Raw genomic sequence first — 22,310 nt, 5'->3', positions numbered from 1 at the left:
AAAATTAAAATAAGTAAATAGATATAATCAAATATATTAAAATAGGACTCAAATTTATTTATGACCTCAAATTTTCTTGACACAACCCTACACTCGATACATAATACTCCTACGTGTCTTCTATTTTATAAATCATTGAGATACAATAAATAGAAACAAATAACTCGTTCATCGTAATTAATAAAAGTATTAAAAAATAGTTAGTTTTCATTAATAATACCATAAATTTAAATTTTGTTCTAATCACTTTGAATTAAATGATTTAAATAATAATTATATTTAATGATACCATCTTAATTTAAGAAATAACTTTTTTTTATCATTGTTAATAGATACTCCCTCTTTCCATAACTTTTGGTATTTTAGATTTTCTTTTCTTCTTAAAATTTGTAATGTTTCACGCATTCCAAGTAATATTAAATAACTTTTTTCACATATATTTTTATTGAACAATTTTTATTTTTACTTTATAATTACTCTTCTTAAACATATTAAATGAGAGTATTTTAGATTTACATTATGATATTAGAGGAATACTACCAACACATTTTCTAACACACTCTTCCTAACACACTTTTATTAGTTAGAATTTATTAAAAATTATAAAATTAAGAGAAAAAGAAAAAATTATTAAATAGGATGTAGACCCACCAAATTTTGTGTCTTTTAATAAATATCTATCAATTAGAATGTGTTGTTTACATTTCTCTTGGTATTAAATGTTAATTTGTTCCTATATATATAAAAAATATTTAATCCAAGACTAATGAAAGTAGTTAAATTAGTTAGTTGTAATTAATAACGTCACAATTTAAAATTTTATTTAAAAAATACTCATTGAATTACTCCTTCAGTTTTTTATTCATATTCGTTTTAGCACTATTTTTTTATTTCTTTTTTACTGTCATTTTTCTAAAATCAATAATTTATTAAATTTTTTTTCATTTTTATCCTTTATAGATAATGTATGTTTACTGAACAATATATTTATTCACTTCCAATGTACTTATTTCTTCTCCAACTACCTAAAGGATATAACAGAAAAATAAATAATAAATATTTTTAAAAACTAAAATATTAATAATTTTCTTAATTTGTGTACATAAACCTTAAACGTCAAACAAAAAAAATAGAGGGAATAACTTATATTATTAATTATCCAATAAATACATACACTTTTATAATAAATAAATAAATAATAAATAATTCATTAATAGACTCATAATAAGTTAAAAATATAAAAGATAATCATCAATTAATACATTTAAAAATAATCATAAATTTCTTATAAATAGGACCGAAATAAAACACTTCTTATATATAAAATCGAATGGAGGTAGTATTTATTTAGAGATGTACAAAAACCTTAATTATAAAAAATTATGAACCAACGAAGGTAATATCTCTTTAATCGTACGAACCTTAAATTTCAAAAACTATGAATCAAAGAGAATAATTTGCATGAGATGATTATGTCTTATTAATAAATTTAACAAAAATAAATGGTATCATTAGAAATTAACAATTAAAACACCTTAAAATAGATCTATAATTTATCTTGAAATAGATCTATAATTCATCTTAAAGTGTATCTATGTTTATTATAATTAGGACTAGAAAGAGTACCCATTTGTTTCTTATATAAAAGACTTCAAAAACCCATATAGAGTAATTTTTAATACTACTTCTGCTCATTTTTTATAATAAATAAATTATAGAGGTAGCACTTATTTTGTAAAACAAAACAAATTCAATAGCATTAGCATTACAAATGCAGTTAAGTTGTTCCACCGTATCACTGGCAAATGCCACCGAAAGCACCAACACTTCATTACCACAGAAGACTACATTAAAACAAAGCTGATTTTGACACAGATTAAGAATGTAACAGTTGCAACCAAAACATGATCAAATTACATGTTCATAGTCACAACGATCCAAGCATGTTAGCTAGGGACGCCAACCAGAAGTGTAAGAAATTTGATTATTTGACAACTTCCCCGGATAAAGATAAGCAATATATATGTTAGTGAGAATGATGTACAGACATGGTACATAATATCCAATTGTTCAAAAGCTTAAATATAAATAGTCAATTTAAAGAAAATGAAATTGCTGAATGCCACCTCAAATGAATCAACTGGAACTTGACTCGTCAATTTTTGCTGCTGCAGATGCATAACTAACACTACTATCCCTGGTACTTTTGCACTGACTGGACTGCTCATAGCGAAGAAATTTGACTTTTATCTTTGTGGAGCAATTCCTCAGCATCTGATAAAATTGCAAAGGTTGAAAGTAAATATAAGATCAACATCGGACAGATAAACTCATTTCATTGATAAGGTGCAACATATATGGATCAAGCAAACCATATACAGATATTAAAGAATTTCAATCTGCCCCCAGAAAAATTCCAACTAATATTGGTAATATTACATGAAGCAATAAATTTTTGGAACTAGGAGCTGGAGAAACTAATAAAAAGCCAGTTAAGTGTAACTAGTGATCACATTCTCCAATCTTGCCAGTTTCACAATAGATGCCTCAAACTAGTTCAAATACAGTACAATAGTGTAAACATAAGTGATGCTTCACCAAATCCTGAGATCAACAGTAATAATAATCAGACTAACTTTGAACAATTACCTATTGATGGACTCACAAAATGGTTCATTTCAGGCTGATCCTGTCAATCAGAGCTCAACATACAAAATTAAGGAAACTTTTGAAAGTTGGTTCATTATTTAGATTAACAAATAAAACCAGAATGAAATTGAAAACCAAGTCAATAACCTATGTGTTTTCCTCTAAAAAAATCACAATAATTTCAAACAATTCCCAACACCTTTGATCAATGAACTGCTAATTGGATTATTAAAGGCTTCTCAAGCATCAAAATACACAATTAAGGAAAACTTGTGCAAGGTATCGAACAGCATTCAAGGAGACAACATAGTACAACTGTACAAGTGATCTTTTTGCATCTTTAATACCACTTTCTGTTTTTGTTTGGAAAGGTGAAGGTGTGATGAAGTTCTCAAATAAATTAATCAACTCCATATTGTGTGATAAGAAAACATGATGTTATAATAACTAACAATGATTCGATAATATTATTGTTCTTTTTTTCAAGTATAGTGAGATTCTCAAATTTGGCAAGAGCTACTTTCATAAGAATATTGTGACAAATTATAAGGAACCTACATGAAGAAAAACACTAATTGGATGTCGTCCACAGATTGTATTGTCATACTCCAACAGATATTGTTTAAATGAATCTGGATCTCCTGTTTCTATGATATCCATGCCCATCTTGTCTAAGGCCTCAATAGATTTGTATATAGGCCCATGTTTCTTGTCATAGTGCATGTAATTGAATCTGACACAAAACATCAGTCAGAAGGTTATAGGAATGAATAAAAAACCTAAAATGCACAATAATCAGCATCTGCTTCAAACTAATGAGACAAGATATCCATAACAATACATAACCATGAACCATAAGCAGAGATTGTGTAAAACATTCAAACCAATAAGCATATATGTTGAGAAGCCATTGCGGTTGCCAGTCACCCTTCTCTTTGGAGCATCTTTGTTGTGTAGGGTGTGTTAGTCCCAAATAGACGAGATAAAGTCTAACTAGTGTTTCTAAAGTTTGGGAAACCTCCGTTTTTGTGGGATTGTTTGGCTCTAAATCAAAATTCTTAAATGGTATCAAAATCCATCATAAATTCATTGTTAAGTCACCCAAATTGCCACGCTCTAGGCTAATAGCCCTAGACATGACGGGTGTATTGGAAAGTTGCCTTAATTGCAATCACCCCTTACCCGCCTAAATACAACTTCTTTGGCAGACCTTCATTGTCCAAGGATTGAGGGGGGTGTTTGGCCCCACATTGACTAGAGACAAGGTTTAAGTGGTGCATATAAAACTCGGCAATACTTACCTTACAAATCAATTTGTGGGATTGAATTAAGCTTGAAGCCCAAATTCTAAGAATATCTTAACAAGAACTTCCATAATTACCAATTAAGCATGTTATTTGAACAACATAAATCATCTCACAAGTAATGTCGAATATATAAGCCTAAATCAAACACTACCGGACTGTGAATGTTTTTATATGTGTGTTTGTTAGCACATCTCGGAACAACTATAAGAGCATACTTTCATAAGATCTTTGGGGATGAGGAAAGGCAGATGATGGTGTAAAAATAGAACATACCGAGATCCCCAGTGGCAAAAGTCTGATGAAATCGAGAAGAAGTTGTTGGGATTATCTACATATTTAGCAAGAATCTGCCCATACATAGCTTCATTTTCAGCACTAACAGCACCAACTAAAATGGGTACAATTTTCACCTGGTGCCTACATCAATATTCAAATTCAGTCCCTGTTACATAGTTTCAAAACAGTGCGCTCTGTATAACAAACTTACCCTTCAAATACTTTGGCAAGATATGGCAGGTGCATTTCCATGCTATGTTCAGCTTCATCAACACGAATATCCATCAGTTCAAATTTCCCTGTAGCTTTAAGCTCCTCGATTACTGGAAAAATAACAAAAGTTAAATGTGTGCTGTGAGGAAAGAACGGATCAAAATGCAAGTCAAATGAAATGAATCAGTTCTCAGAAAGTCAATTCAAATAATCTACCAGCTTCACAACTCAAAGAAAACCAACATCACATAAATTTGACTTTGCATGTCAATATCATAATTTATTTCCACTTTCACAATTCATAGATTACTCATCATATTATGCAAAGAAAAGCTTACCTTCACAATAAAATCACACATTCTAATTCTTGATAAGAATATAAGCAAGAATGACCAATACAGTAACAACAAAAGCCTTGTCACACTAAGTGAAATCACCTATATGGATCACACAATGCCATTTGCCATGGTAATTATAGACCAAATGAAATACATTAATATAAGGTTTTCAATAATAGATAATGGTCTATGGTGATAAGCCAAAAATTCGCCATAAACACATGGCAGATAGTGTGGCAGCTTATGGCAGACAAAAATAATATATATATATATATATATATATATATATATACACACATACACAGACACACATTAAAGACAAAAACAAAAATAAATAAAGAGTTTTAGGAAGCACTAATTTAATGTTGGGTGCTCACTGCTTAACATTGTGCTATAAGTGAAACAGAATTGGGAACAACATTATAGATTTAATAAAGAAAACAACATAACAGAGAACATGATAATGAAATTCTAAAATACAGAGAACTAAATTCCAAAATTTTGAAAAACAGAGAACAAAAACATTGAATAGATGAAGAACAAGAACAGTCACACAGAGAATGAGAGAGAGAGAGAGAGAGAGAGATGAGGAACATCTTAAGAAATGAAGAAAAGATGAAAAACAAACAAAGAAAAAGAAAGAAAGAAAGAAAGAAATGGAAGGAAGAAGAAAAAACAAACAGAAAACAAAAGGAACTCTTATAGGTCGGCAGATTTGCTTGCCGGAAAACTTTCCAGAGCTGGTGGCCTAACTTTCCAGAGCTGGTGGCCTAAGAAGGCTCACCGTAGTTTTTTGTTTGCCACTTAGGAGCTTCACAAGAGAGAAAACGAGAAAAGAAGGAAAAAAAAAAAAAAAAAAAAGGATGAGGAGTTCTGCCATCAGCACCACAAAGCTATGGCCATGGCAGATATGGGGGGTGCCATGGTGGATATGGCAGACGCTATCATATAACAGGAAATAACGGATAGTGAATGGTGGAGGGGTTCAAAAATGCCACATTATACCCTTGCGGCAGCATCATAACGGTTATTTGATAACATTGCATTAATAAGGTTTTAAACTTTAGACAACATCATGTAATTGAGCAGGAACATCTCAGTTGCATTGACTGGACAAGCGCCCCAGCCACAAGGCCATGATTGCAAACCACATTGGCCATAATTGGCCCATTTCAGCCAACAATATAAAACACAATTAAAATCCTTTAAGATTTTATACAGTTAACCAGTACCTTCCAAATCTATAGGCAGGTCCCCTATGGGTGTCTTGTAGACAGTTGCAGTTGAAAGCGCACATTTTGGAGTGTAATAGTGGTGAGAAGGACCAAGAAGGAACACGCGCATACTGAAACCACCATAAAATACAACAAAGAAAAAACAACAATAATCCATAAGTTAGCAGGAACAACAGCAGCACAAGAAAAAGGGCAAGGAAGCTAATCATGTTTCCACAATCAAGGAAGAGGGCACACAAGAACTTGAGAGCAGTAAGAGAAGGAAGCAAACAAGAAACAAACCCACATGTTTGATGGATCAATGTTTCCAAAGGCATAAGCTGCGGCTCTTCCTGAATAGGAATAACCTGCATGTCTAACATCGTAACATTCCAGTTGCAGCACAAGCACACATTAGAATTGTTACTTTATCTCAAAAACCAAAATCATCAAAACTCAAAAACCAAAATCATTTAAGGAAAAAGGCCCTTTCACTTACGGTGCTATCACTCCCCGCACATCAGAAGACTTGGTCAAACCACACGACTGCAACCACCCTTCAAGTTCCTCTGAAAGCTGCTTAGCTGAAAATGAAAATTAAATAATGAGAATTAAAAGAAAATTATTAAAGTGGGACTTTCCTCTCTGACTGAGAAGTAGAAGAGTGATAATAACTGATGAGTAAACCAAAAGAATAGAAAGTTGAGAACTTTCACTGTTCTGGAAGAAGTTCCAAACAATCAAACCGTTTATTTTATTAAAAAGTTTCGACCCAATTGCGTAAATCGAGAGAAACAACGATTGAAAGATTAAAAATCCGATCTTTTGAACCTGATCAGCGAAATTCAACTCGAAATTGATGAATCGTGAATGTTAATTTGAGGGACTTACGATTGTCAGTGTACCAGGAACCAGCATGGGAGGGTCTCCTGACCTTGGTACCCATGATTGAGGATTTGAGTTTGCGATAAAACCCTAGAATTGAATAGAAGGGGGTGAAGGATTGAGCGAGGGTGTATGTGACACGCTTCACGATTCGTTTCTTTCAAAATGGTTACTTGGGCAACAAAGTGACTGACTACAATGTTCTTGTAAGCTGTTTTATTCCTGTTTCTCTTTTCCAGTGCTGCTCCAAGTTTAAAACAAGTTGTTTTTAGAAAATTTATGTGCCCATGAAGTTATTTTTTTTTATGTTTTCTTATAATACCTTAAGATTGGGTTTAGAAAAGTAAGATAGATTAAAATGTATGGGATTTTAATATAGGGCGGTGTGGTATGTGAAAATAAGAAAATAAATTATTAAAATGTTTAATAATATAATTAGATTTTCTAATCTAAATTTTAAAAGCAATTCCTAATTATAAAATTAATGAATTTCTTTCATTATATTATTATGCATCTTGTGGTGTTAATACCTAAATTTGTTTTAACTTTAACAAGAAATATCTAATTTGATTGAGTACAAATATGAGTACGAATAATACCTGAACTATTAAATCTGGGATTGGGATGAGGATTGGTATATACTTACTTGTCCTATACTCCTACATGTATTTGTTTTAAATTTTTTAAAACACTTACACTACCCTTAGTCCCTTGCACAATTTATGAATTTAGTGGAGAAGGTGGAATTTGAATCCACTCAACTAGCTTCATTGCTCGTCCAATATCCATGGACTCAAACTTCTTCAAAATGAAATGAAAATGGTGGAAAGGATAAAGGAGTGTTTACCTTCAAGAGAAGGACAAACAAGAATGATGAACTTGCTATAAGAAGAAATTTTTTAATAAAAGTTCTTAAGAACAAGGTTCTTTAAGAAGAGAATTAAGCTTTTGAAGAAAGAAATTTAGGAGTATAATTCTCATTCACATCAAAAGTGATGAATTACAAGTTGGAAATATGTATATAGAGTTTGTTAGCTTGTTGTACAAGTTAAACTAATTATGGTTACATGTAATCAGGGTTATGTTAACTTGTACTCTCAAGATAACTAACTCTAGTTATATTTTCATATTTGAATTTCTCTCCTAAAAATGTCACTATCCTAGATCTAAAAGAGTTAATGGAAACATGCTACATGGCAAGGTACAAAAGGTGTGACTAGAGGTCAACATCCTAAATCTAGAAGAGTCAATGGGAGCATGTCACATGGCAAGATGCTAAAAGTGTGACTAATATGTAGAATATGTGACTTGTTGGAATTTGTATGAACTATGCGAGCAATCGACCACCTAGTGGACATGCACTTTGAGCTTCACAAGCTCCTCACTCTCTTATGGTCAAACAAACTCATTAAGCATATATCTAATTACTAGTTGCACTTCCTAGAATATTAATTATATCCCTAAAAAGAAAATTACAAGAAGATAAAAATTTTCACTATTTGATCCAAAAATACAATATCAACAATAAGAACATATTTACAAGGAAAATATATATAAAGAAAATTATGCACAAAGAATATATGGACTATGAAATTAACTTATAATTCAAAAGGAGTTTATGTCTTTTACCTTTATCATGAGTGTACATTCCTCTTGGATAAGGAGGCATAGAATACATATGATGAGCTACAACAATGGTCAAAGAGCCTAACATAGCTAGGTTAATAGATAATTGAGCATGTCATGAGGTTGTTAAGATCTTATATAATATCTTTTTTAACTTAGTCCTTGTAATAGGACCTTTAGGAGGCAATATGTCATCATACTCTCCCTCTTTAAGAGGTAGGAAATATTTCTTTTACACTAGTTAATAATAAAGATAATATGTTGTTGTGGTGTCCATATTTTTCAGACTCTTTTACCTTTTAACTAATATTTACAACTACCTACTATTGCAAAATTACATTCACTCATTTTATCATCTCTTTATTATTATTATTATTATTATTATTATTATTATTATTATTATTATTACTTTTTAAAATAATAGCAAGGCACGTAGTACATTATTTTTCCTAGTCATAATAATAATAAGGCTTAAATATGTTTTTAATCTCTTAAATTTAAAATTAACTTTTTTAATCCTATAATTTTAAAAAAGTATTGTTATAGTTCTTATACTTAATTTTCTTTAGGGTGTCAAATATTGTCATACAAAATTTATTTACTAGTATCTTTATTAATGAAAATATAACATTAAATCCAATTGATATTATATAATTGTCTCAATTTGTCACTTTTAGATATGTTATTAGTGATCTAAGAAATTAAAATAAATTTTTTGAAAATTATATAAATTAAAAAAATAATTTTAAATTTGAGGAACCAAAAATAAATTTATACTAAATTTACACTAAATATGAGGGATTAAAATATATTTAGGCCTAATAATAATAATAAACTACACAAATGGATTTAGTATATAGCAAGTTAATTTTGTATATATTGACCAATATTTTAATAAATACATAGCAATGAAAGGTACTGGTTGTATAAAATAGTGAAGCATCATCAATTAAGACCATATATCAAGCATGAGATACATAATCCTTTAGTTGTAGAGGATTTGGAACCACGGTTGCAAACAGAAGGAACTCATTGTCTTGCTGCAACATGATCATCTCATCTTCATTTAAATAAATCCAAACTTCAATACCTTTTTCGCAAAGGTGAGGATGACCAAATTGTCCAGTGACTCACCGAAACAAGACACCCAAATTGGCTTTCCTCATCCCAAATCAACACATATAGACCAAAATTACGCCAACTCAAATAACAATGATAATTAACCCCACTTGGGCTCACTGCAACCCTCGAAGTTGTTTCCATTACCTGTTTTAAACTTTCACAAAAGCTAACAAGCTCTCTTTCATCTTTGAAGCTTTTCACAAAGTCACAGTTGATAAATGTCACTATTTCTCATAATTCAGTAACCAATTCAGTTAACTCATTATTTACACTTATTAAAGTCATAGCCAACCAAAGAAAGTTTCCCATACAGAGTTTGGAAAATCAGGAAAATTAGGAGATGTCATTCGATGCATGTTTACTGCATGAATTACCAAAGTTGGCCTTGGAAGCTTTTGAAATACATTTGCATATAGGGATGCTACCACCTCCACTCAAGCAGGTTTTTGCACAGTTGAACTTGACCCTTGAGCCCTAGCTTCTTTTTTAAACAAAAACCTCCTCGTAGCAAGCCTACCCTTGTTCAAAAATTGGCAACATAAATGCATTGCATTCTTGCCTTATGGGCATGCATTATTTCGAGGGTGGTGTGTAAGTTGGGAAATTCAAATGCATGTTGAAACTCACCGATATGAGAGTTAGAACCCCAATTGTTAATAAGAAACTTGCACCTGCTCCATCTACTACCATGTGAGATATCAAGGTACTTATCACCATGCCACCGCATGCAAAACAAGTCATTTTTGTTATAATTGTGTACCCTTCGGCTAATACTTCTATAATTGCTTGCTTTGGAAGAAGTTTGTAGATTAATGATGATAAATTAGGTTGGTTGAAAAATTCAACACGGCAACAACTTACTTTGGCCTTGGTATAATGAACTCATTCATTGTTGCAATTGATGGTAACCTTGTCTTTAACCCTTCCAACAAATGGGTAAAATATAGTCAACGCATGTGATAAAGATTCCTTTATTTGTTTTGTTCTTTGTTGTGTGATCATATCAATGATTGCTTAAGTATTCTGATCAGTGGAGTAAAAAAGCAACATTGGAATATATACAGAAGGCATGAGCTAGTCTAAGATTGAGAGCTTATCGGATTTTGGGTGTGTTGTTGTTGGGTAAGAGGGTTTGATGAATTCGGAGGAGATTATTTCGACTTGCATATTCCCGGTTGGTGCAAAGGTGATTGAGAAAGAAAATAGTATAATCTATTCTCTCACTCTACATGCATATATAAGAAGTTAAATTGTCAAACTAGGTTTCTTTTATTTTTAATCTGTTATTCATTATTGCTCTTAATAAATTTGAAAATATATTTTTGAATGTAGCCGTGAAATGCTCCAACATTGTTTTTCCTCCCACGACTATATCTTAATTCATCGAGTCAAAAGCTAATTTTGCTTATAATAACCGTTTGAGCATTTCAATACTAATTGATGTTTTTGTGGACTCAATTCTTAGCTTTTTAAATAGATACTAACCATAGGTGAAAAAATATATATCGAAAATTGTTATTCTAAGTAGATTGACATTTAATCTTTAATCAAAGACAGAGTATTTGCACTTTTTTTTTTAAATTATTCGGTATTATTATTTCCCAGATTTCTATGATTCTTTTCTTTGCTTTAAATAAATAAGCAATGAAACCACGTCATAGGAAGTATCAAGAAACAAAATCTCGTCTTATAAAGCTTAGACTAAAAGCTCTCAGTTTTACTGGCTCTTCTCGTCCACGAAACCAAATGCTATTTACAGAACATACCGAAACGCTTTTAAATTCTTCCACGGTTACATCCTCCTACAAACCTACACATGACAACGTGTCTTCGTGCATACTCCAATCTTAGCGATTTCCCTAACAACTTCATGGGTGCAAACTAAGTTGTCTGAGGCTTTAGTACAAATGGTACAATTCAAAACCAGCTCAAATTGATTCTTTCCACCCTCAGCATGTAACTACAATATCACAGAAAAGATAAGCTCAAAAAGTGGGCCATAGGTGACAACTAGAAAAGAAGTACCAAGCAAGTCTTCAACCATGCTAGTGGGGATGATCCTTTAAACAAATTTTTTTTTTTTTATAAAGATAGTAAAGATTACAAAAATGGTCGTAATAAAGATTGAATTTAAGTCTTTATGTTTCTAACTATCTCAATTCCTCTCCACCCAACCACTAAATTAACCCTAATGATTTTTAAATGACCTTTGTTGAACATACTTATACCCAAATTATTCATGTTTGTTGGGCTTTTCAATGCTTACATTCAATTTTAAGAATATATCGTTTTGGTAGTGTCCTGGTAATCACTATTACTTCTGGTTACAGATTGTCATTTGGTTCAAGTTCAAAGTAATTTTTGGTCTTATTTATGTGAAACAGTTTGAAAGCAATTTTAAGAAGACAAAAAATGTATCCAATGAAAACTATAAAAAGCCGTATCATGTCTTCATTTACAATTTGATCATTTCAAAAATTTCTTTTAACCCGTTCTACCGAAATGCCCAAGGATTGAAAAGCACCAGCAACTTCACGAAGTATGGGGGAAGCAGCATCAAATGCTGATGAGGAGCAGTATGGACTCGAGTCAAATGGTACCCATTCCTCTTCCCCTTCCCTGAATTTTTTTTCTTTCAATTTTTTAACTAATTGCCACAGTTAATTGCACTATTCAGATCACAAGATAGATAATATGACATATCCTACCTTTAAGAGAATAAATTCATTCTCAAATCCTGCATTCATTTCCTGGAAGTGGAAGCAGAGAAAAGTTAAACATGATATACATCCCAACAAATAAGACAAATTCTGATTCCTACCAAGTCAAATTCATCTTTCAAAATTTTAGAAACTCTTCTTAAGGCATCTCTTGAGTAATATTCCCAAGCTTCACCCGGTTTAACACACATCAGCTAAAACCATTTCATCTAGCTTGTTCCTATACAAAAGAAAGTTGCATTAGTTCACGAAATTTGATTTCTCAAGATCTGCAAAACAAAAAACGTTACAACTTGATATATTCCATTAAGGAAGACAAGGTCTTATTCTATGAAATTGCTATTTACTTGATAAATATGACAACAATCAAATACAAAGATTATCTAACAGAAAGAAGAAAAAGAAATATGATACTTACATAACAAGATAAACTAAAAAATTGTGAAACAAATTAATGATGCAAAATTGAATTGAGAACAAGACATAAGGAAATGAAAAATGCAGGATATCTGCTCCCAAATATTTAATGATATGAGATGGAATAAAATGCCAGTTGAGAGAGGGAAATGGGAAGGTGCACGCTGTTTTGAGAGCTTCATACAATTTATACAGACTAAAAACAACTACAGAGCATAAGCCCCCACCCACAACCTAAAAAGAATGAAGGAAAGAAAGAAACACTGATCTAAGTAACCAAGTTATCGTAATTCAACTATAATTTAAGTATATCTCAATTTTTTTTTTTCGGGGGGAACCTAAGTAGTAATTCAACTGTAATTCACCATATTGATCCCTTTATTTAAAGGGAAGACAAGAAATTTTCCATTCAGCTTTTCATTGTTATCGCAAAACAAGTTGAAATTATGAATGCTCAGATATCCTCTTAAGAAAAAAACTGTTTACCATGGTATTCTCCTTATAGTAGACAAATCAGGCATTAATCTTGTTTCACCAACGGCAATTAGACCACACCCGTCTGCAGGTCCATCCATATGAGAAGCGAATCCCATAGTCACAAATGCTAAAGCAATCCCATTCTTTGCAACAATTTCATTGAGGCGCTTTTTGGGAATCGCCTGAAATAGAATATGACTGCATCTCAAAATGTAATTTAAAGAAATGAATTCCTAAAATGTCTACATTGATCTTTTATAGGCCCCAGACAACCAGAAGTTTTAAGTGCCAAAAAGGCATAAATTTCAACTCCCGGTATGTGCACAAGGAATGAAGGGCTCAGCATCAAAACTTCTAACAAAGTTACTCAGCTGAATATTCTATATTACGAGTGAGAAAAGGATTAAAGAGGTAAAAAAGGACAGCAAGAAGTCACGAACATTTTTCTGTGATTTCAAGGCTTTTTGACCATTGGAGGGAGTTTTTCAAACTAATTACCTAAATGAAACATTTTTAAAACTATTTACATCTTTGGAACTGTTTGTTATAATGTCATTATGGATCGTAGCAACTCAAGTGACATGTGACAAAATTTTTTAAAAAAAATTAGTGGAGCCCTTTTAGTCATCTTGAAGTCGTTGTCATTATTGATTGTAACGACTTGCTAAATGACACCATGTGTAGACAACGACTTTTTATTTTTAACTTTTAACACGTGGTACGTTCCAACTGGAGGTACGTGTGGTCACAATGTGTGTCGACTCATAATGACTTGAAGTCCATTATAAGTCATAGCTACACTCTTTTTTAAAAAAAAATTAAAAGTATTATCATTTGTTTAAAAAATAATATTTATCAGATAAATTAATAAAATTGTTACTTAGTTATTTATTTATATTCTTTAAAAAATATTAAATAAAACCTATTAACCTTTTTTTAAAAATAATATTTATAATTTTTTACTATTTTTTTTCTGATAATAATTTATTGATATTGTTACAAAAAAGTTTATAAAAAATTCTTTTGATTTATTTTTTAAAATATTTATCAGATTAATTTTTAAAATTTTTAATTAGTTATTTATTAATATTCTTTAATTTTTTTAAAAGAAACCTGTTAACATTTTATAAAAAAAAAAGTATTTTCATGTTTTTTTAAATAAATAATATGTTTCAGATTATTTTTTAAAATTTGTTATGTATTTATTTATATTTTAAAAAATTATAAAAATAAAATCTGTTTAGGATTGAATAATTTGTAATCTTAAATTAATTTTTTTTTGTAGCTAACATCCCCTTTAAAAATTAAAAAGAAATATATATTTTTGGGTCGCTATGATCCATAACTACACTCTTTTTAAAATTTTAACACGTGGGATGTTCCAACTGGGGGGTACACACAGTTAAAGTATGTGGCGCTATGGTTCATAACGATTTGAAGCTGCTATGACCCACAGCTACACTTTTTTTTTTAATTTTAACATGTGGCGTGCCCCAATCAGTGGTACACGCGATCATAGTGTGAGGTGTTATGCCCCATAACGACTTCAAGTCACTATAAGCCCTAGCTACTTAAAATCGTTATAACCTATAACTACTTAAAATCGCTATGGCCCATAGTTACTTGAAGTCGTTATGACCCATAACTGCACCTTTTTTTTATTTTAACATTGCCATGTTGCAACTGAGGGTACGCAAAGTCATATTGTGTGGTGCTATGGATCATAGTGACCTTTTTTTTCACTTCAGTCAACTTGTGTCGTTACAACTAATAACGACTTAAATTGGGTCACTAGAGGTTGTAGGGACCTTAACTTCATGGCTCTCATGGCTCAAAAAAAAATGTCACATGTCACTTAGGTCATTATGACCCATGGAGACACCGTAGCAAACAACTCCAAAGGCATAAATAATTTGAAAACAGCCTCATTTGCATAAAATGTTTGGAAAACTACCCTACAATGGTTAAAGAGCCTGATTTCAAATTATGTTCACATTTGAAGATAATGACTCAGTCAATGGGGGAAAATCTCCATTCTATTTTTTCACTTTGAGACATAGAACCAGAACTAAGTATCACATGTGTCTATAAGTCCAGCAAGGGGTTATGTAAACCAGCTACATAACGAGTGTCAGCAAAAGTCTATCTGAATTGCTGAACATCTTGATAATCTTGAAGTTCAAAATCAGAGTGGACAGAAGTGATAGGTTCTGGAATTGATGATGATAATGACTTTGAAAAGGGGTTGAGGCATTGTAAAGATTAAAAGATGAAAAGGAGTGTGAAAATGGTAAGGGAGGTTTGAGGTTAAAGAGGAAAAAGGGAGTGAAAAGGGTACGAGGAGGTTTCAGGTTAAAGAGGAAAAGGAGAGTGAAAAGGGTAAAGAGAGATTGGAGCTTTAAGACTTCGTCATCAAAGTTCCCAACTTCATCAATAAACACCGGACGTCTTTTACCCTTTTCGTCTCTAACCTCACATATACATTTACTCTTTACACTCTCCTTTTCCTCTTTAACATCAAATTGTGATTCCATGAAAGACGCAGCTATCATTTGTCAATTAATTGTAGTATTCCAGGATATAGGTCAGCCACATACACGTATAGTTGTACAACTTGTATGTATAAAAGCTTTCAGAATTTTTTGTTACTATCTTTTTTACCGTGAGTAGAAACATTCACTATACGTATCGAGGGCAAGACTTGGCATGGTGCGCAACAGTAAAGTTACTGCTTTTGTGACCTAGTGATTAGGGGTTCAAATCCTGGAAACAGCCTCTCTGCTTGTGAGGGTAAGGCTGCGTACATCTACCTTGTCTAGACCCACCAAGTGGAAGCATTGTTTACTAGGCTTCCCTTTGAATCTCTATTCTAAATACATAAATCAGGATCTTGAGCTCTCAACTTTGAGAGCCTAACAACACAAAAGATAAATCCTATCATGAGCCAGTCCAGAAAGATACTCTTACAGAACACACTTTTTTTTGGTTCATCCCTGGAGTATCCACCGCTGACAGCGGTGACTAAGCACCTCAAAGGGTGGGATAGCTGGCCCCAAGATTTAACACGGCTGCATACACAAGGCAGGATTCGAACCCCTGACCTTGCTTAAGCGTGGATCAACCCCTACCACTGAACTACACGCTTGGAGTTAACAACAGAACACACTTGGTATACAATTCCATTGTTCATGAAAATAAAAAATCAAAATTTCACTTAGAGGAATAAACGTGTAAAACTTTCAGATTCTACCAAATCTCCCTAAATTTTCTAGACAATTTAAAAGATCTTGTGCAATAGGAACATGCAAACAGAACTGTAGTAGAAGCACGGTCTTACTTACCTGTCTTGGAATGGAATGAAGAAGCCTTCAAAAACTTATAAAGAAAATAGAAGCACTAATATTGCCTCTATAAAGAATAACAAACACAAGAAGAAAACTCAAAATTGCTCCAGGATGTAATGGAGTTTTGGAACACGCCGACGAAACAATGGTTCAAGTCGAAATGATGGGACATCAAACTGCCACCCATCATACATCTCATTCCATGCTTGCACTATCTCATCAATTTTGAACCCTGGCATTATGAGAATTGGTTTGTTAGTTCCCTGAAATATTTGAAACTTAAAAAGGAGTTTGAAAAATACACAAGGCACGATGGAATATATTTTCCCATTTCATACCTTCCATTGCTGTTTCATTAGAACAGTGGTTCTTTATCATGACCCCAATGTCAGTGGAAGAAGCTCCAGCCAGTTCAAATTTTTCAACAGCAACCTCCAAACATTCCTCCCATGTTGGCAGGCCTAGCTTATACTCCACAACAGAGCGCTCATAGAGCAAGGTTCCCCACAAAAGATATACCTGCAACCTCATCCTCGAAGCCTGCTCTTCAGCTTCATCAGCAGAAACATCCCTGAAAAGACCATGCAAACCCATTTTCTCTAACTGCTCTTTATACTTGTCTGATTTGGACAATCCATTCAAACGCCGCTCCTCAATCTCCTCCCACATCAACATGCCTTTCTCCATGTTGTCCTCCGCCTTGTTATAGAGCTGCAGAACCTCATCCGAAGGTCCAGCTTCCAAATCCTTCTCGTTTGCAATCAAATAACACCAGCTGAGCCTCGCTTGCTCAAACTGCTGATGCCCAAGTGCAAGACGCCCCTCATAAAAATCCGGTTTGATCTTCACAGCCTCTTCAAATCTCTTCTCTGCATTCTTGTACTCCTTCTGAGCCCACTCATACGCAGCCTTAACACACTCAAACAAAGACTCCTTTGGCCCATCCTCCATCAAATTCACCCGCTTCCTCGCCCTTGACATATGCACACTCCCCCAATTGAACAACGCCAAAGCCGCCATCTCCTGAAACCTATCCGCCGCAATCTCAAACAGCTCCTGAGCAGCCTCACTGGTCACCGCTTCCTCCATGGCCTCCGAATACAGCTTCATCCCAACCTCATGAATGTCCAAATACACATCCGAATCAAACCCAACATGATTCTTAAACAGCCTCGCGAACTGCACAAGCCAATCCTCCACAGTAGTACTCATCCTGCCTTCATTCTCAACCCGCTTCAACTTCAGACCCTCCCCCACCCCCACCCCCACCTCATCATCGTCATAACACAGCTCATGTTCCGGCTCAACCTGCGAAACAAAAAGCTTAATCGACCCAAGCACATGACAAGTCTCCGCCAACCTCAATTCAGCAGTACTAGTTATAGTAACCAAATCCCCCTCCCTATCTCTATACTTGACAAGAACACCCTTCAACCCAGGAAACCTATCCTTTATCACATCCCTCACAAACCTCATCCCACAATTCACAGGCAATTGCGCCCACCTTATATCCTCTCCATATACCAACTTCACAGTCCTAGTAACCACCCCTTTTTCCTCCTTCTCTTTTTCTTTCTCCTTCATTTTAACATTCTCCTTCTCCTCAATTATGACATTCTTTGACGACCCTTCATCCTCACCCTTGAAATCCTTCTTTTTCTTAATCTTCTCCCTCACCACCTTCCGGAGGCGGGAAGAGGCGCCGGCCTCCGGCTGCTGCTGCAGCGCGGCGAGGGCGATCTCGGTCTCGTCGACGACGATCCCCTTCTCATCTATGGTCTTCCTCAAGCTATCCAAAACCTCCAAGGCGGTGGAGTTGTTAGGCTCCCAATTGAGGACGACGCGCACATCGCGCATGGCCAAATCGACGCGGTTCAAGGCCTCGTAGCACTTGGCGCGCTTCAGAAGGGCCTTGCTGTACCTGGGCGAGACCTGGAGCGCCATGGTGCACTCGCTGATGGCGCGTGGGTACTCGCCGAGGCCGAGGTGCATGTAGCAGACGGCCATGTTGGTGCGCAGGTGCGCCACGTCGATGTGGTTCTTGGGCAACAGCTTGAGGGCCTTCTCGTACTTGAGCATCGCCCCCTCGTGGTCCTTCCTCTGGAACAGCCTGTTCCCTTCCTCCCGAAGCTCCTGCGACATGTTTATGAACATCGCCGTGTCCTCGTCCAGAGCCTTCGACGACCCCCGCTTCTCCTCCCATGACTTGGAGTGCCCGTGGTGCCCGTTCGCCCTCGCAGGACCTGCCTCCTGATCTTTCTTTTTCCCCGTCGGCTTCCCCATCTTATGTTATGATGCTATGATTATGCCTATCTCGTGTCGTCAGGAATCAACAAGGCTAGGCCAATGCTTTATCATAAAACCAACACAGCACAAAAGCATGTGGATTGTGGAGTTCCAACCCTTGGGGTCATGCCATCTCAATTTTCTACCCTAAAATACGGAGGAAACCACGTTCTTGGCCCCCACTTCTTTCTTTACCTCCAATATTCGCATTCAATCATTATTTTATTTTTCCTTCATTCTAACGTGTGGTCTCCACTTCTTTCCTCGCACTCTTTTTTTTTTTTTTTTTCTTTGGTTACTATTTTCCTTACATTTGACGACTTCTTAATCAGACCACACGCGCCAATGGAGATACATAGATACTTCTCGACCGTTTTTTGTTATTGTCCTTTCTTGGCGGTTATACGGATGAGGTTGCTAAATTTAGCCTAAAACTCTATTTTGGACCCGATATTTTTTTGTTTTAATATAGTCTTTTTTTTATTTTTTATCTTAATTTAGTCCCAAACTAATTAATTAGTTTCAATTTCGTCCCATATTAATTAATTAGTTTCAATATGGGACTTCTGTCCAAATTATTTAAACGGAGTTAACTTTTGGCACGTAGATGCCACGTAGATGCATATGTGAATGCCACGTGGATGATAATTTTTTTGAAAACACCTGGGCCCAAAACGGGCCGTTCCGGTTTCATTTTTCTTTATATATAAAATATTAATAATTTTATAAAATATATATTATTAATTATATTTTAATTATGTTGTTATATCTAATAAAATAAATATATTAATATTTTTTTATATTTTATTTTATTATGTTTATCTTATTAATTTTTATCATTTTATTCCTCTAATTTTAAATAAGTTGCAAAAAATTATAAAGTGATACTTAAATATTTCTTCAAACAGAAAGAGAAAAAGAAAAAATTATTACTCTATTTATAACACAATTGTATTTTATAAAAATAAGTAATTCTAAAATTTTTACTACAAAAAAAAATTTTTCAAAATTATTATATTTTTTAATAAAATTAATAAAGAATATTGGTTTAGTTGCATTTTTTATCCCTCAAGTATTACAATTGTGCAGTTTTGATCCACAAGATTTTAATTGGGTAATTTTAGTCCTTAAAGAATTTCAATTCGCGATTTTGGTCCTTCAATTTTTAATTGAACAATTTTAGTCCCTCGAATATCATAATAGTACGATTTTAGTTTCTCCTATTAAAAATTAATAATAAATATATATCATTTGATACATTAAAAAAAATTATAATATACGGTAATTTAAATAAACAAACAATTATATAATTTTAAAACATTATATATATATATATATTAAAATTTTAAAATTATTAAATTTTTAATGAGAAAGACTAAAATTGCACAATTATGATATTTGAGAGATTAAAATTGTTCAATTAAAAATTGTGAGACTAAAATTACACAACTAAAATCTTTTAAGGACTGAAATTACTCAATTAAAATCTTAGGGATCAAAATTGCATAATTATAATACTTGAGCAACCAAAAACACAATTAAGCAAACAATATTCTATTATCAGTTTTGGAACGGACCGTTCTGAATCCAGAACGGCCCGTTCTGAAACCAGAACGGTCCGTTCTGTTTTCATAACGACCCATTCTGCTGCACTGGTGGTGTGTTAATTTTCGCATCTGGAACGGCCTGTTTCCGTTGCAAAATTAACACACGAAAAGTGCAACCAGAACGGCCCGTTCTGGTTTCAGAACGGGCCGTTCTGGGTCCAGGTGTTTTCAAAAAAATTGTCATCCACGTGGCATCCACGTATGCATCTACGTGGCATCCACGTGTCCAAAAGTTAACTCCGTTTAAATAATTTGGACGGAAGTCCTACATTGAAACCAATTAATAATTTGGGACTAAATTGAAACCAATTAATTAGTTTGGGACCAAATTGAGACCAAAAATAAATGGGGGACTACATTGAAACAAAAAAATATTATAAGGGACCAAAATAGGGTTTTAACCCTAAATTTATTAACTATTTAGGAACATCTTTTCTATTAGCTATTATCATTTATAATTTATATTTATAATATATACTTTTTAGGTTAAATACTTTTTTGTTCCCTTACAATGTTTTTTTTTTTTAATTTAGTCCCAATTTAACTTTTTGTCTCAATTTAGTCCTCAATAACTTAAATTAGTGCAATTTGGGACTTCCGTCCAAATGATTTAGACGGAGTTAACTGTTGACCACGTAACATCTACGTGGATGCCACGTGGATGCGACGCCAAATTTTTTGAAAAAAACCTGAAACCAGAACGGCCCGTTCTGAAACCAAAAACCCCATTCTGAAACCAGAACGGCCCGTTCTGGTTTCAGAACGTCCCGTTCCGGAACTCCATGCTTTTTATTATATTTTTTTTATTATATCTATATTAATAAATATATAATAAATAAAAGATACAATAAATTAATATTCATTTATGAATAAAACTAAAAAAAATCAAATAAGATAAGACCTTCCAAAATATTTCTTTGATTTGAATTTATCCAAATCAAAATCTTGACTAAAATGCCGCAATGTATTTCAAAAATTGAAAATAAAATTCAGGGTTTAAGGGTACCTCCTCAAGAACAGGTTGTTATTGTTGGGGTACATCGTCAATGACTTTAAGGAAAAATACTGTTTCGTTTTATCTTTGACTGTATAGTGACAATTTAGTAGTAAGTGGTTCACTCCGGTTTGACTAACAATGAAATAAAACTTGTTACCATTGTCCTTAGTGATACACTGCATCATCTTTAATAATATACTGTATAGCCCAAATGTTTAGCGATTGAAGTTATTAATCCTCATTAACAATATTACTAAATCTAGTGTTTGAAATGCTTTATATTTTCCCTAAAAAAAATGCTTTGTATTTTGGTTTTTTTGCACGAAATTCTGGACCAAAACGGCCCGTTCTGGTTACACTGTTGATGTGTAAATTTTGGACCTGGAACGGCCCGTTCCAGGTGCAAATTTTACACACCAATAATGTAACCAGAACGGGCCGTTCTGGTTTCAGAACGGGTCGTTCTGGTTTCAGAACGGGTGGTTCTGGTTCCAGGTCAATTCAAGTATTTTGGATCCACCTACGTGGCATCTACATGACATTCACCTGGCATCCACGTCGCCACCAGTTAACTCCGTTTAAATCATTTAGACGGAAGTCCCAAATTAAGACAAAAAATTAAAGTGAGACTAAATTGAAAAAAAAAACATTATAAAAGATCAAAAGAGATATTTAACCTACTTTTTATTATTTGCCCATTGACTAATATCATAAGAGTTTAATATTTATGCATAGAAAATGTAAATAAATAAAAAACTATAAATTAATTAAAAATTAATGTTGGCGTGATTTTAAAATAATTATCATAAAAGTTAATAAATTTATCGTATAA

At 33.4% G+C, this 22,310-nt stretch overlaps 3 protein-coding genes across 5 annotated transcripts; all 3 read right to left on the bottom strand.

Annotated features, from left to right (window-relative positions):
* Positions 1-1,970: 1,970 nt before the first annotated feature.
* On the bottom strand, positions 1,971-7,122 carry LOC109815352 (uncharacterized). Its single transcript, XM_020380063.2, has 8 exons — positions 6,889-7,122; positions 6,497-6,581; positions 6,305-6,373; positions 6,016-6,128; positions 4,444-4,555; positions 4,230-4,373; positions 3,208-3,382; positions 1,971-2,274 (listed from the first exon to the last, which is right to left on the bottom strand). Exons 1-8 carry the CDS (start codon positions 6,941-6,943, stop codon positions 2,137-2,139), a joined length of 891 nt encoding a protein of 296 aa, XP_020235652.1. The 5' UTR covers positions 6,944-7,122; the 3' UTR covers positions 1,971-2,136.
* Positions 7,123-9,470: 2,348 nt separating this feature from the next.
* Positions 9,471-15,796, bottom strand: LOC145952026 (uncharacterized). Its single transcript, XM_083064247.1, has 6 exons — positions 15,716-15,796; positions 13,254-13,426; positions 12,129-12,249; positions 11,471-11,590; positions 9,643-9,774; positions 9,471-9,548 (listed from the first exon to the last, which is right to left on the bottom strand). Exons 1-6 carry the CDS (start codon positions 15,794-15,796, stop codon positions 9,471-9,473), a joined length of 705 nt encoding a protein of 234 aa, XP_082920373.1.
* On the bottom strand, positions 11,296-19,077 carry LOC109815337 (protein PHOX1). Of its 3 annotated transcripts, none has more exons than XM_029274762.2 (5): positions 16,927-19,077; positions 16,586-16,820; positions 13,254-13,426; positions 12,452-12,570; positions 11,296-11,590 (listed from the first exon to the last, which is right to left on the bottom strand). In XM_029274762.2, exons 1-2 carry the CDS (start codon positions 18,869-18,871, stop codon positions 16,684-16,686), a joined length of 2,082 nt encoding a protein of 693 aa, XP_029130595.1. In that variant the 5' UTR covers positions 18,872-19,077; the 3' UTR covers positions 11,296-11,590; positions 12,452-12,570; positions 13,254-13,426; positions 16,586-16,683. The 3 variants fall into 3 exon arrangements, with proteins under 3 accessions (XP_029130595.1, XP_082919846.1, XP_029130593.1); XM_083063720.1 differs by lacking the exon at positions 11,296-11,590 and adding an exon at positions 12,354-12,380; XM_029274760.2 differs by lacking the exon at positions 11,296-11,590 and having other exon boundaries at positions 12,354-12,570.
* Positions 19,078-22,310: the final 3,233 nt, after the last annotated feature.

Source organism: Cajanus cajan, chromosome 9 (genome assembly GCF_000230855.2).
Source record: "Cajanus cajan strain Asha chromosome 9, NIPB_CcT2T_4, whole genome shotgun sequence".
In the NCBI taxonomy this organism is placed as follows: domain Eukaryota; kingdom Viridiplantae; phylum Streptophyta; class Magnoliopsida; order Fabales; family Fabaceae; genus Cajanus; species Cajanus cajan.
The sequence above is the reverse complement of the archived record's forward strand: the minus strand, read 5'-3'. Positions and strand labels throughout refer to the sequence as shown.